The sequence below is a fragment of the Podarcis melisellensis genome (genome assembly GCF_964234715.1).
Source record: "Podarcis melisellensis genome assembly, chromosome: 4".
Lineage (NCBI taxonomy): Eukaryota > Metazoa > Chordata > Lepidosauria > Squamata > Lacertidae > Podarcis > Podarcis melisellensis.
Window position 1 is genome coordinate 32641200 of NC_138531.1, and position 16320 is coordinate 32657519.

The 16320-nt window shown below is 43.6% G+C and overlaps 2 protein-coding genes across 4 annotated transcripts in view; one reads left to right on the top strand and one right to left on the bottom strand.

The window, feature by feature from the left end:
* GABRB3 (gamma-aminobutyric acid type A receptor subunit beta3) overlaps window positions 1-16320 on the bottom strand; it is a 192748-nt gene that overhangs the window by 143959 nt on the left and 32469 nt on the right. The gene's annotated exons all lie outside the window — the stretch shown is intronic.
* The window catches only part of GABRA5 (gamma-aminobutyric acid type A receptor subunit alpha5), a 69436-nt gene that overhangs the window by 11696 nt on the left and 41420 nt on the right, over window positions 1-16320 (top strand). For all 3 annotated transcript variants that reach the window (XM_081907662.1, XM_081907663.1, XM_081907664.1), the window contains exons 3-5: window positions 6971-7092; window positions 9868-9935; window positions 10054-10274. In XM_081907662.1, the coding sequence (XP_081763788.1) occupies window positions 6971-7092; window positions 9868-9935; window positions 10054-10274 (411 nt within the window). The remainder of the gene's footprint in view (window positions 1-6970; window positions 7093-9867; window positions 9936-10053; window positions 10275-16320) is intronic.

Consider the following 16320-nt stretch of genomic DNA (forward strand, 5'->3'; position numbering starts at 1 on the left):
AAGTATTGAGGAAGTGCTAAGCACTGAATCCTGAAGGTTCTTAGAAAATCCTTAAACAGATCCTTGAGTTCTCAACTCTGGGTGAGCCTTCCCTGCTCAGGGAGAGAGCTCTGACATACAGTGTTGTCATAGTGCTCTCAAATTATGGAGACATCTGATTGCTTTGACAGTTTTGGGATCTGCTTTACCATATGTGCCTAATACTTTTTTTGGGAACAGTTGTAAGCCCATTTTGCTAAAGATCAAACATCCATCACTATTCCATGAGTAATCTACTCTGGATAAAATGATTCGCCTCTACCTTGGTTGATGTTTTAGTGTGGATATAGACACCCAATTGGGATGGTGACCAATGTGGTGAAGCTACCATAGTGTGACCTTTGAAGATAGTTGCCAGCTTTTGACACACCACAGATCATAACATGCCACTTGCTTGTGACACCAGAGTAACCTCCAGATTAATAACATGTCAAAACACAGCCTGTGATGGCTTCACTACAACAGTCACCATCGCAAGTGGTTTCCCAAATTCATGTTGTTGCTTTTCAATAACATGCATGCATGCATTTCACTCCCTGTGCAAAAGGGGGTGTCATCCTTGGGGAAGCATAGCCGGTTGGGGGAAGGCATCTGTGAAAAAGACACCATTTTATGTAATGCTCTACATGTGAGTTGCATCTTGTGTCTTACGCAATATGGCTTTCTGTAAAAGAATTAGATAACAGTTAAAGTGGCCCAGAGTGGATTTTTCAAGTGGCACAATAAGAAAAAAAAATGTACTCTTTCATTTTATTGCCAACCAACATAACAAAGAGATGAGATTTCAGGCTACCAATCAACACATTCCAGGGACTCACTCACAAATGGAGCTATGCTTTCCCCCAGAGAAAACCCATAATAGTTATGGAACATTGGAATCAGATTCTAGACAGAGCCAAGCTCTTTTCTTCTTCTGAGCTTGGAATTTTAAATAAATAAAAAGAATGCAAACAGCACATATTTCATGCAGGTAAACATATGCTGAATCAAGCAAATTGCATCTCTTGCCAAAACAATTTAATAGTCCAATCAGTTCAGCTTCACTGAGACCATCAAAAATGGCAGGTGAAATCCCCAGCAAAATAAAATCTGATGTCAGGGTGGGAGGGAGGCTCACATCACTCACATGGAAGGCTAAATAATTCACAATTCTTCAGCATCACCATCCCTATTACTATGAAATTACACAAACAGGTGTGAGACAGACAGGGAGACAGGGAGGGGGAGAGAAGACAATGACAGACTGCGGTTACTTGTTGTCAAGGCTTGCATATGATGTCCAGTTGGGCACCGGAAATCACTAGAAACCATTTTAGGCTTCCAGTTCTTCTCCATATTCTGTTTCTCTCTCAAAGTTGTTTCCTTATAAGCAGCTTTAGGCAGAATTAAAATTGCACCAAAGCTTTTCAAACCACAAATAGTTTGTGTAATGAAAGAGAATTCACCGGCACACTTCCCAAGAAGTGTCAGCCATCCAAACAATGCAGACTTCCCTTTCTAAAAAGCTCATTGGATTCCTTCTTTTTAGATAGTTTTTCAATGTGGTGCTATATTATATTACATAACATAGGATGTAATTGCTTCCAGGAAATACCGGGAGCAGGAGAGTGTTGGATTAGACAAGAATCATAGGCTTTTGCTAGTCTTAATGTCTCCTTGAAGACAAACACAATTTCAGTTTTTAAAAAATCCATTGGGGAAATGCTTTATGGCATCCTTTTACTGCCCTAAGAGAAGAGAAATTGCACAAAGGGTTTCAGCTTTCCCCGTGTTTCAGCCTGGCCAGTGGAAGAGTAAGTACATTAGCTGCTTTTGTCACTGGTCTGCATTCACTCTTTCTAAATTTCTAAGCAAACCCCTAGCTTTTACCATGATGGCCAAAAGAAATCTTGCAGACGCTTTTGACAACAGTTAGAATTTAAGATGACCATATGATCCATCGTTCTTGGTATTCAATGAGACTGTGAATGTTAACTTCCAGGCATGTATAAAGTTCCTTAACGGAGCAGAGGAAACCCAACCAAATGGAGAAAAATGCTTATACACAGGTGTAAGATTGCCAGAGCCAGAGAGAACATAAGAAAAGCTCTGCTGGATCAAATCAAATACCCACCTGGTCCAGCATCCAATTCTCACAGTGGCCATGCATATGGCTTTGTGAAACCCGCAAGCAGAATCTGAGTGCAAGCAGGATTTGTGATGTCTACTTGCAGTGCCAGTGGGTAGCTTTCTTTCTTGCGCTTTGGGAATGAGGGAGGAGGGCTGCAGGATCTCTTAATCCAGAATGCGGCAGCTACACTGGTGACAGGGGGCGGCCGCTGAGACCACAAAACACCAGTCTTGAAAGACCTACATTGGCTCCCAGTACATTTCCGAGCACAATTCAAAGTTTTGGTTTTCACCTTTAAAGCCCTAAATGGCTTCAGCCCAGTATACCTGAAGGAGCATTTCCACTCCCATTGTTCTGCCTGGACGCTGAGGTCCAGCTCTGATGGCCTTCTGGTGGTTCCCTCATTGCGAGAAGCAAGGCTACAGGGAACCAGGTAGAGGGCCTTCTTGGTAGTGGCACCCGCCCTGTGGAACGCCCTCCCACCAGATGCCAAAGAGATAAACAACTACCTGACATTTAGAAGACATCTGAAGGCAGCCCTGTTCAGGGAAGTTTTTAATGTGTGACATTTTAATGTATTTTTAATCTTTGTTGGAAGCTGCCCAGAGTGGCTGGGGAAACCCAGCCAGACGGGTGGGGTACAAATAATAAATGATGATGATGATGATGATGATTCCCCTCACAACTCCATCCCAAAGCCTGGGAAGGTTCTGTTCAGCTTAGGGAGGGAGGTGTGATGTTCTGGCAGCGGCCGAGAGGCCAGTTTCTCAAAACACACATAACCTCTTTCTCCTCCAGGTAGACAAGCAAGAGTAATGATCAGAGTTCAAGGACACATTCCAGCCTAGCAAAAATACTCCAGGAGGGTGTGAAGTGTGAGGAGTGTGGCCTGTGGGAGAGTAGGAGGTGTGGCTGCAGGGGGCATGTGGCCTTGGGAGAGTCCCAAGGGTCAGACAGGCCTGGAGGGTGGTATTTGGCCCTGGGCCTAAGGTTGCTCACCTCTAAGGTTCCTCTAAGAATTGCTGCAGTATTATATTATGTGTAGGGACGTGGGTGGCACTGTGGGTTAAACCACAGAGCCTAGGACTTGCCGATCACAAGGTCGGCGGTTCGAATCCCTGCAACAGGGTGAGCTCCCGTTGCTCGGTCCCTGCTCCTGCCAACCTAGCAGTTCAAAAGCACACCAGTGCAAGTAGATAAATAGGTACCGCTCCAGTGGGAAGGTAAACGGCGTTTCCGTGTGCTGCTCTGGTTCGCCACATGACCCGGAAGCTGTACGCCGGCTCCCTCGGCCAATAAAGCGAGATGTGCGCCGCAACCCCAAAGTCAGCAACGACTGGACCTAATGGTCAGGGGTCCCTTTACCTTTACTATATTATGTGTAACACTAGAGTGTGACTGTTATTCCAAATCATTTGTAATTTTGTTGTTGTTGTTTAGTCGTTTAGTCGTGTCCAACTCTTCATGATCCCATGGACCAGAGCACGCCAGGCACTCCTGTCTTCCACTGCCTCCTGCAGTTTGGTCAGACTCATGTTTGTAGCTTTGAGAACAGTGTCCAACCATCTCGTCCTCTGTTAAGAACACTAATTATGACAGGGTGGCAGTTCCATGCCTACAGGAGCTATGGGCAGTCCCTGTTCCGTTCTCGATCCTAGTGGCATTTATTGTCCATGTTAAGTGAGAATGGCCATGGGACTGGTTCCCCGAAGATCTAGCTTCCATTATGGTTTTGCTCGGCATTACACAACATTGTGGCCATCACTGCTCGCAATAACAATTTCATAGGATTAAAATGTTGCTAAAGACTCTGTGTAGCAGATGGCAGAATTTGATCCTCTGGCTGCAACTTAATTAAAGCGGCGCGTTGACGGTGACCATGATCGACTTAGGGAAGAAGGCCTTTGACCCATTGGCTACTTATCTGCAAATATCTGCAAATGTTTTCCATTTACTCATCTCAGATTCTGGAGTCTGTCCAGCAGTAGCAGAAAAGGAAGGCAATGGGTGCAGCAGAATGTCTAGGAATTTGGTGGGGAATGTAATGCTAAAGCAGAAAAAAAATGACGGTTTTTAAAGTTGTTCTGAGTAGGGGTGAGAAAGAGACTTGTCATCACCTTACAGAGATTATAGAAAGACTGTTCCTGCCCTCTGGCTTAGAATTTGAGGCCTGGTGCTTACAAATATCATTTGTGGGAGATAAACCTGTCTGTGGACTGTACTATTTCAAACTACTGTATGTGCATGGACTCATGTGATTGAATGTATCTCTAATATTCCCTGCACATAGAAAACCCTCTTATCAGGGAGAAGGATTGGTTTATTCCAGTAGTCCTCAACATTTTCAGGCCCAGGACATACTTCTAATCCTAACCAGCATTTGGGGACTCATTTTTTAATCTTTTACCATACATTTGCATGGTGGTAGTGCTCTTGTTGAGACCCACCTCAGATCAAGCCATGTCACACTTGTGGGTTCCAACCCACCAGCTGAAAACCAGCGGTTTATTTTATTTATTTATAAAAAAAAATATTTACATACCACTATTCATTAAAAAAAAATCTCAGAGCAGTTTCCAACAGTCACACATAAAACAATACAATAAAAACCATGTAAATATATATACAGTCATACCTCGGGTTACGAACTCTGCGGGTTTCGCGTTTTTGGGTTGCGGACTGAACCTGGAAGTACTGGAACGGGTTACTTCCGGGTTTTGGCACTCACGCATGTGCAGAAGCACAAAATGATGTCATGTGCATGCGCAGAAGTGCCGAATTGCGTCATGCGCGTGCGCAGACGCGGTGCTTCATGCTGAGAATGTTGGGGGTTGCGAATGTGCCTCCCACACAATCACATTTGCAGCCAGAGGTATGACTGTATATATAATAAAATTAGAAAGCAGCCTTAATGGAAAGATGTATGCTTAGTTGCACGAAGAAGCCTGGAGGAATAGAAACACTTTCAGCTGGCATTTAATGGTCTAAACCAGGCATGGCCAAACTTGGACCTCCAGATGTTTTGGGACTACAACTCCCATCATCCCTAGCTAACAGGACCAGTGGTCAGTGATGGTGGGAATTGTAGTCCCAAAACACCTGGAGGGCCAAGTTTGGCCATACCTGAAGGTACCTGCTGAATTGCTTTGCCATAACAATCCCACAGGACTGGGCTGATGACTCCAAAGGCTCCATTTCTTGTTGTTGTCAAATGAGCCTCATCAGGTTGAGGAACAAGTTGTTAACCCAGCCTCTGAATGCTGAAGGTCCCAGGTTCAATCCCTAGTATCCCCAGAAAGGGCTGGAAAAAACTCCTTCCCTGATATCCTGGAAGTCACTACCAGTCAGTGCAGAGTTTTGAGCTAGATAGGTTAATGGTCTGACACAGCTTCCTATGTTCTCTCTCTCTCTCTATGTGTGAATGGAACATTCAATCCTGTGAGCCCACCAGCAGGCAGAAGTGGAAGAGTCCACAAGCCAGTTTCCCACACAATATGCATTTATGCAGTGCTTTTTTCTGGGGGTTACACATACCCCTAAACATTTTGTGAATCTGTGTACTTTTGTCCATTTACTGTATTAATTTCCCCCGATTTGAACTATAAAATGGTGATTTTCTTGAGTTGAAATGAGAGTACCCCTAAACATATTTGAAGAAAGCAGTGCATTTATGGAACTATTAGAGAAACAAAGAAAGGTGACAAAAAGGGAAGGGATAAAGAAGGTGAACAAATCTCAGGTTTGTGGTGTTTAGATCTACTAACCAGGTAGAAAAGAATGGCTGAGTGGGGCAACACACTTTTAGAATTAAGGAGCAGGTTGTTTCTGAGCAAATTGAATTTGTTTACAATACCAAAACTGAATGCACAGCCCTTTCACACAAAACCCCTCTCCAGTTTTCCCCTATACTTCCACCCCTGATATCACCAGCTTAATTTAGAAAAGGAGGGAGGGGAAGACGCTTTGTTGTCACTATTGTTAAACAATTGGGAGTCTGCTGCAAATTACCGTATTTTTCGCTCTATAAGACGCACCAGACCACAAGACGCACCTAGTTTTTGGAGGAGGGAAACAAGAAAAAAAAAATTCTGAATCCCAGAAGCCAGAACAGCAAGAGGGATCGCTGCACAGTGAAAGCAGCAATCCCTCTTGCTGTTCTGGCTTCTGGGATAGCTGCACAGCTTGCATTCGCTCCATAAGACGCACACACATTTCCCCTTACTTTTTAGGAGGGGAAAAGTGAGTCTTATAGAGCAAAAAATACGGTACTTCTTGATCTATCCAGCAGAGGCTGGTCCATTTGAACAAAGGCGACACTGCCCCAGCAATCTCAGTGCATCCTCAGCTGGCCCCCACCTGCCTGCCTTTGAACTTACAACCAGTCAGGGCATGGCTCTGTAATTGGCTCTGGCTCCACCTACTGTTGGCCTCCCTGCCTTCCACCCTATCAGTTCCAATGGACACCAGGCACCACCGGACCTGCCAGTAGATTCTGATTTACTCCTGGAAAAGAGGAAACAAATTGTACCTAGAAGCCCTCACAATAGGGTGAATCACGCTTTTTGCAATGCAGCATGCACATGTGTTATGCATGTTATGGGGCACCTGTTTGCGTGACACATGATGGTGGAACACAGTGGTAGAAATCCCCAACAAGCAAAATCCAGGAGCAACCAAGCCATTACATTTTTCTGCAGTCCTTTTTTAAGCTATCCAGTCTCAGATGCTTATGAGATTGATGACACAACCTTTAACTCTTTAGCTGTCTCTCCCAGTTTTTATTGATGTGTCTTCTCCACTCCCCCCCCCCCCTTTTCGCAGCTTCTCACAGATGCCAACAGCTTCAGGGAAATATGATACCAATGATAACATCACCATCTTCACTAGGATTCTGGACGGCCTGCTGGATGGATATGATAACAGGCTTCGTCCAGGCCTGGGAGGTACAACAGATGTTCCTTCAAGCATGCCATTGTAGGGACAAATGCTTAAAACAGCATGCAGTCGTGTCCCATTAAGAGATGACCAAGGATGTGTTTAGGGAGCAGTGGGAGATGGTTAAGAGATTTCCAGAAGGTGTACTGAAAGCAGCAGAAGAGTGCCACAAAAATCCCCTGGTGCTTTTGTTTTCTCACTGGTTGTATGTTAAAGATTTCCCCATTTTCAAGTTAGAAAAAGCATCCCTGGCCCACAGTTTGTAATCTGTTGCATCATTCTCAGAGCAGTCCCAGAGAAGCCTTGCAACCAGACAAGGAAGTTGGGGAGGGTGGGAGGAGAACACTGATTTTAAGTTATAGTGGCTTTGCTGCAAGACTGTATGAATGCCACTTGCTATACTGTTTATTATTTATATCTCACATTTTCAGAGATGCTTCAATATAGATTTAAAGCAATGCAACAACAAAAAATGAGAACTGAACAATTGAACAACACCAGCCACAATGTAGTGGAGACCAAGTAATAGAATGACTTGTCAAAGGTTGCAAAACGACCCAGTAAATGAATGCTTTCAGTCACTTCCTAAAGGCCGTTAGGCATTATTGGAACAGGAACAGGAAGTGGGTTCAGCTGTCAAGGTGCCACCACTGTCGAGGCCGTGCCCCTCACAACCATCCACAACCCCTTCAATAGTTTGAGTAGTCAGATACTCTGGACAGCTCCATGCAGGCTCAGGCTGGAGACTCCATAAAAGCTTAGGTACTTCTTTAGCAGCAACCATAATCAGAATAAACCTTAAATAGGAGGCACTGATCTATCCCAATATCTAGCTCTGCCTTCAGTGAGAGATACCTTTTTCATTTGAAGAGGATCCTCATCCACTGAAAAGTGGAGTTTGACCCCAGGGTCATCACACTTACCTACAGAGTAGGTTCTTCCTTTCAATATCTGGATAGAAGTCTTATATAATATTCCCTATACAGTGGTACCTCGGGTTAAGAACTTAATTCGTTATGGAGGTCCGTTCTTAACCTGAAGCACCACTTTAGCTAATGGGGCCTCCTGCTGCCACCATGCGATTTCTGTTCTCATCCTGAAGCAAAGTTCTTAACCCGAGGTACTATTTCTGGGTTAGCGGAGTCTGTAACCTGAAGCGTCTGTAACCTGAAGCATCTGTAACCCGAGGTACCACTGTATCTGTTTTTGGTTAATTGCTAATCAGTTGCCTCTCAAATCTCAGAATGCTCTATCTTGTAAATCAATAACCTAAATATCTGAAAGTGTTACTATAGCCCCAGGTTGTGATGTATATCACATTACCAAGAAAACATCACCAAGATTTCTAGGATTTCCTGATATCTGAAATGATTTGTCATGTAAAATCAATATACCATATCTAAATTATTAAGCTGAATAGTTGGCAAAACTCACGTTTGCCTTAATGACCTAGGCTTTGTTATGACGTTATCATTCCACGAAGCAAGCAAGAATAGAATAGAATCCTTAAGGGGAGAGGGGGGAAAACCCCCCAAATGAGCTTTAAGCAGTGTTTAAAAAGATCAGAGCATCAGTTTTTAGTACAACCATGTGAATACTAACAAATGCAGCCAGTTGTGAAATTTGACATTGTTAAATGTTATCACTTAATTTTACCAGTCCAGCTGTTTTTGAAGCTGGGCAGACATAATTAATGTCCTCTTTGTACCAGAGCTAAACACCACTCATTTCATTCACTCTTCTGATGGTTGTGGGGACTGGGCTGCTAATGCAGGCATGCAGAAACTTGGCGTGCACAGTGACCCATTTTCTTTCAATGGAAGGGCACCTCTGTGTCCGCACCCCGCTTTGCACATCTGTTGAAGCAGCCCACACATTCAGGAGCCCCACATCGTGTGCCTAGTTACATGTACTTAAAGGTAAAGGTAAAGGGACGCCTGACCATTAGGTCCAGTCATGACCGACTCTGGGGTTGCGGCGCTCATCTCGCTTTATTGGCCGAGGGAGCCGGCATACAGCTTCCGGGTCATGTGGCCAGCATGACTAAGCCGCTTCTGGCAAACCAGAACAGTGCACGGAAATGCTGTTTACTTTCCTGCTGGAGTGGTACCTATTTATCTACTTGCACTTTGACGTGCTTTCGAACTGCTAGGTTGGCAGGAGCAGGGACTGAGCAACGGGAGTTCACCCCATCACAGGGATTCGAATCACTGACCTTCTGATCGGCAAGTCCTAGGCTCTGTGGTTTAACCCACAGCGCGACCCGCTGAATTGCCAAACTTTCTTGCTTGCATTAATCTTGTAGGCGGAGGTGATCTACTGCTGCTACAGTGGTACCTTGGGTTACATACACTTCAGGTTACATACGCTTCAGGTTACAGACTCCGCTAACCCAGAAATAGTACCTTGGGTTAAGAACTTTGCTTCAGGATGAGAACAGAAATCGCACACCAGCGGTGCAGCGGCAGCAGGAGGCCCCATTAGCTAAAGTGGTGCTTCAGGTTAAGAACAGACCTCCAGAACGAATTAAGTTTTTAACCAAGGTACCACTGTACTTACTTCTGCAATGTATCTTTAGCATCAACAAAGTGCTAAGTGCTGTCCTCAACACAGAAACAATATGGTAATTGCCCAGAAGCTGCATAGCATTAAGTGGAAGAGTCAGGATGCCACTGAAGGGCAAAACCCTTCTTTGTTTTGCTATTGCTATAAGATTAGGTGCTCCTTGATGCAAATTGCCAGCTGATGGAGCAGTCTTAATTGTTTACATTTCTTTGTTGTAGAGAGAATAACAGAGGTGAAAACAGACATCTTTGTCACCAGTTTTGGCCCTGTGTCAGACACCGAAATGGTAGGTTGCAATGCTGTGATTCTAAATGTCCCCTGCTGCTATTTGCTAGAATAATCTGGAGGACTGGTTCATTCTTATGAGCTACGGCACTTATACAATGGTCTCTGTTTTATGCCAGGAATATACTATTGATGTTTTCTTCCGGCAAAGTTGGAAAGACGAAAGGCTTCAATTTAAAGGTCCCATGCAACGCCTGCCTCTGAATAACCTCCTTGCCAGTAAGATCTGGACTCCGGACACCTTTTTCCACAATGGTAAAAAATCTATCGCCCACAACATGACCACTCCTAACAAGCTTTTGCGCCTTGAGGATGACGGGACCCTGCTCTACACAATGAGGTGAGGATGAATCTTGTGGGTTTCTTTTGATGCTTGTTCTGTGATAGGTCCCCATTTGTGCTGCCCTGTGTTCTTCACAGGAGAGTCAGGGGGGGGGGAGAGTCTCTTGCGTACATTGATGAGAACATCAAAAGAAAGCAGAAGGCATAACCATGCCTTATAACTAGCAATTAACATACAGCTTCTGAACAATGCCCATCTTTTTAAAAAAATTATCTGAAAAGTAGATGATGCAGACTTTTCTTTCTCTTTCTTTCTTTCTTTCTTTCTTTCTTTCTTTCTTTCTTTCTTTCTTTCTTTCTTTCCAAAAGACTGGTACTTTCCCATTGTATTTGTAGCTGTGATTTTGATCTAAGCCAGAAAGTTGAATCTGTCACTGGTTTGGTACTTATTGTACAATCAAAGACTAGGTTTTTCTTTTCTTCCTTGACTTTTACTAATCCTAATTAACAGACCATGATGTTAAAGCTTTGGCAAGCACATGAGAGAGGCTTCATTTTAGCAGGTGCCCTTTTTCAGATCAAGCGAGTGCTTTTTAAAAGTCTTTGTGATTTAGATCAATATCCATATCTTTCATAGCTTTGGTCCTTTCTGATCTAGTGATATTGGAAAGACATACTTTTGCACTGCAATTTGTAAAGGTGGTGGAATGGATTATAAGCCTCTCTGTGGCCTGATCATTATTATTATTTTTTCTCATTGCTAATAAATAGGATGGAATGTAAGCCTGACTATTGCCTGACTGTTGTTGTTATTGTTGTTCTAATTGCAAATAAATGTTCTGTAATAGTTGCTTAGGAGCAACAATTGCATCAGAAGTGTGGTCACACAGACAAAAATCTATAGGAAAAGTAATGCATTGCATATCATGTACAGCTCCCTGTAAAATATGATTAATGACAAATGATAGTGGCAAACTCTGGAATTGGCTGGACTTGTAATAGTGAACTTATTATGAGTTCTTCTCCCATCCCCTGAAATCATTAGGAACTCAAGTAAAGTTTTGTCCTGGCTTATCGTGACTTTGCTAGCACCATCACATTTCTACTGATGCAGACATCCTTTTGCAAAACTTATCTGGAAGTGGCTGCAGCAACAACAAAAAACTTCCTGTGAGACTGAGCTATGATTCAGGAAGTCTCCAGTTCACAACTAGCTTCTGCAGTGAACCTCCTAGGTAGCCTTAACCAAGCCGTTCTCTCAGTTCCCTCAACTGACAACTCACAACTCTGGCCCAAGTTACCTGAAAGTCTATCTCTGTCTGTATAGATCTGTAAGAGCACTTAGATCACCTGGTGCAATTCTAGCTGTGGCACTACATCCTAGAGAGTATCGTCGTGCAGTGACCTGAGAATGCTTGCCTCAGAAAGCAGAGCCCTAGAACCCTTTGAGTCCATTATAGTTTAAGAGCACCTCCTCAATTCCTATCATGGTTTGCAGCAGGGAAGGACTTTCCCCGCCCTTTATGAGCCTGATCGCTGCTTCGCCAGAACCCTGGTTCCTAGTGAGGAAGCCAAAAGGTGTTGCTTCCTAGTAGAGCAGCGGTTCTCAACCTGTGGGTCCCCGGATGTTGTTGGACTACAACTCCCATCATCCCTGAGCTCTGGCCTTGCTAGCTAGGGGTGATGGGAGTTGTCCAACAACATCTGGGTACCCACAGGTTGAGAAAGGCTGTAGTAGAGGGTTGACTCCACTTGGCTCCAAAAGCGGAGGGAGTATATTCACAGATAATCAGAAACATTCCTGCCAGGTTCTTTTCCCTGTATTTGAATCTGTTCTTAGCCTCTAGGCTAGGGGTGGGACACCTTTTCTTTCATTTTTTTTTTATTAGTTTTCCAGATTCTTACAAATTCAACCAAATTACTTTAATTTAATACAATTTCTTTTTTAAAAAATCAGGTTTCCTGCTACTGTTGTAAACATATGTCCATCTTTTCCTCCTGTAGCAACATCATCTCTTCATTAATATCCATTTTATCCTTCACTTGTTGTTGTCCATTCTTATAGCCGACCATCATTGCCTCCTTACAGACAGCACCTTGGTTATTTCTTAAAAATATAAAATGTGTTTCATGTGTGTAGTCAGGGCTGGATTTTGGTTTGATGAGGCCCTAAACTACATAAGGTAATGGGGCCCTTTATATGTCCAGCTGTCCTTTGTCAACAACAAATTGTTGCTGCTTTTTGTGTTGAATATATGCTATATGGTAATTTATGGACCTAATAGGTATCTAAAGCCATTTGCACATAACAAAATATGTATTTTATCAAAGTAATTGTTGAACTGAAATACAATTAAGAAGAAATATGTTAATAGTGAAATACAATCAAGAAGAAGTATATTAATAGTGAAAAAATTATTAAGCTTTAACTTAAAATGATTTTGCTGTTGCTGTATGTAGGTTTTATTTTATTTGTTTTTTATCTTATATTTTGGAAATGTGCATCCAGTGTTTTTTTTTCTTTAATTTTTTTTTGCCCCCCCCCCCAAAGAGTGGAGCCCTAAGCTATAGCTTGTTTAGCTTATACATAAATCCGGCATAATCGGATAGATACATAATGTGTAGTCCTTCATAATCGTTATTGTCTCAGATCCGGTGTGCTGGGAGAGTTAGTTCTTATCTTCCTTTGTTCAGTCTTCACAGTGTTTACACAGGTGACTCGCCTCTCCTGGCCTGGAGGCGAGCACTCCTCCTGTGGGAACTTAGTTCCCTCCGCCTCTCTGCCCTGAGCCTCTGCAGCTCAGGAGAGGCTGGAGGGTTACCGGACCCAGAGGCAACCTCAGCCTCCCCTGACAGGGCTGAGAGTGGAGCACCTGCAGGCAATGGGTCCTCCATCACCTCAGGAGCCAGAGCAGACTCAGCTGGTGCCTGCACCCGAGGATCCAGCACAGGTGAGGACCCTTCAGGCTCACGCCCCAGCCCCGGCTCAGCTGGTTCTGGAGGCGGGGAATCCTGTGCAGGCTGGGTTTCCTTGGGTTCAGCATCCGAGTCCAAATCCCAGGCCATCACAGAGAGTCTAGCCTATTCATTTCAGTCTTACTTTATCTTATCTGTATCCCCAGATGATGGGGATCCAAAGAGCTCCCCCCAGCTTCTAACTTATTTTCACAACAACCCTGTGAGGTAGGATAGCCTGAGAAAGCAGAAATGTTGGGAGTAGGTATCTTGGGTGCTGAAATGAATGTGGCAGATTTGGGTTTTGAGGACAACCCAATGTGTGTACACACTATGTGCTAGAATTAAAGAGTTGTATCAGGCTGCCGTTTGTGTTATTGCTTCCATTTTTGGTTGGGAAATCCCTGAGTAATACATAATCATATCAAAATGCCTCTGCAGAGCTGTGCTGCATTTAGAACATCACTCCTTTCATCATGAGTGTTCCTGTGATATTTTTCACTGGCAGAAAAAGTAATGATAACATGCACCGGTTTGTCCTCAGAGAAATAGCTGCTAGCTGTAAAATGTCAGGTTTCAAAGTGTGATGTCTCTCTCTGTGTGTATATTAGCAAGTCGCTTTCCCTCACATTTAGTAACCATGGTGCAAATTGAGAAAGCCCTTGTTATGCTTGAGAATTGTTCCATTGTTTTTAAATTCAGGCTGACTTTGTTCAATAATAAAGCTCAGTGTGACCCCCCAAAACCTGTTTTGGGCTTGACCAACCACATGGTTTAGCAGCCCTGGAGGTTATTTCTATGAGATCATTACAATTCAGAATTGAAATTCCAGCTTCTGTGGATGCAAGTACGTGCACATTTCATTTTAAAATGTACATAAAAATTAAAATGCGTATAGAAATATATGAGTGGGGGTATTAAAATCATTCAATAAATTGTAAATCCTAGATAATGTTGGACACCAGTCAGTAAGGATACTGAAAATTTAGATTTAATGTAAGTGAAATGAACTGAGTTCATTCAATTAAATTCAGCACTCCTCTTCTAACATCTTTTTCAGTAGCATATACAAGTATTGCAGACTTGTAACAAGGTCAGCACTTAAATTTTCCATTCCATAATGCACAATTGCTGTAATTTTCTGCATAACCATTATGGTCACTTTGAAAGAGAGAGAGAGAGAGAGAGAGAAAAGAAAAGAAAAGAAAGCCACAGCCACAAAGTTGGAGATTTCATAGACTGTCAGTTTTGTGTAGTACCTTTCTTGATTTAATTTGAGCTGGAAATACCCCTCCACTGGGGATGTGAGCACTAAATTAGATACAACATAATTCACATATTTAACCCTTCTGTGTCTGATCTCTTTAAAAATTAATGCAGGGGGGACTAGATCAATACAGTGGTACCTTGGTTGTCGAATGGCTTGGTCCCTGAACAAATTGGCTTCTGAACGCTGCAAACCCAGAAGTGAGTGTTCCGGTTTGCGAACGTTTTTCGGAAGCTGAAGGTCCGATGCGGTTTCCACAGCTTCCGCTTGAGTGCAGGAAGCTCCTGCAGCCAATCAGAAGCCGCACCTTGGTTTTCAAATGGTTCCAAAAGTCGAACGGATTCCCAGAATGGATTAAGTTCGACAACCAAGGTACCACTGTATGGGTATCTGGATTAGGACCATGGTGGAGGTAAAGGCTTAAAGGGTATGGCTACAGAATACATTTTAAGCACATCCAGTGCACATCTAGAGCAATGGTTTTCCCAAAAGAATCCTGGGAACTGTGGTTTGCTAAGTGTACTGGGAATCATAGGAGGAAACTAAACTTCCTAGGATCCTTTGAAGTCATGTGCTTTAAATGTGTGTGGTGCCTACAGTCTCCTTCCTGGGCTTCAACCATCACCCCCTTCCCAAGCTCAGAGGACGATTCAGGTGAGGTGGAATTGCTGCTCAAGGAGTCACTGTCCACTGCTCTGGGATCTTCCAGGTCAGAATACATTGCCTGCTGTAGTCCTTGGACTCAGAAGACCTACAGTGGTACCTTCATTCTTGAACGGTTTAGTTGATGAACAAATCGGCTCCCAAATGCTGTAAACCCGGAAGTAAGTGTTCCGGCTTTTGAACATTTTTCAGGAGCCGAACATTCAATGCGGCTTCTGCTTGAGTGCAGGAAGCTCCTGTAGCCAATCGGAAGCCGTGCCTTGGTTTCCGAACACTTTTAGGAGTCAAACGGACTTTTGGAACAGATTAAGTTCGAGAACCAAGGTACTACATTACTCCCAATATGTTCCTCTTCAACCAGGCCTTGAGCTGATTAATATTATACAACCTTTTAGATGTATCTTGTGGTATACAGGTTATTGTTTTGTTGCTCCTGGTTTAGCTATATATTTGTGCTTTTGTATTTTTATCCTGTGAACTGCCCTGAGATCTTTCAATGAAGGACTGTATATAAATCAAATGAATAATAATAATAACTAATAAAAGAATGGCTGTGGCACTCCTGTCTTCCACTGCCTCCCGCAGTTTGGTCAAACGCATGCTGGTAGCTTCAAGAACACCATCCAACCATCTCGTCCTCTGTCGTCCCCTTCTCCTTGTGCCCTCCATCTTTCCCAACATCAGGTTCTTTTCCAGGGAGTCTTCTCTTCTCATGAGGTGGCCAAAGTATTGGAGCCTCAGCTTCAGGATCTGTCCTTCCAGTGAGCACTCAGGGCTGATTTCCTTAAGAATGGAGAGGTTTGATCTTCTTGCAGTCCATGGGACTCTCAAGAGTCTCCTCCAGCACCATAATTCAAAAGCATCAATTCTTCGGCGATCAGCCTTCTTTATGGTCCAGCTCTCACTTCCATACATCACTACTGGGAAAACCATAGCTTTAACTATACGGACCTTTGTTGGCAAGGTGATGTCTCTACTTCTCAAGATGCTGTCTAGGTTTGTCATTGCTTTCCCCATGAAGAGGAGAGCTAGTGGCTGCATAATAAGGCTCAGACTAGCAGGGCGCTGTCCAAGGTGCTGACAACAGCAGCCTCCCCTGTTGTGACCCCACTCTGCTTTATGTAACATGACTGTACCCAAAGAGTGAGTGCCCCTATACAGCAGGCTTCCGTTGAGCTGAGACAGGACAGGACACCTCCCTGTTCATCTGCTAATCTGG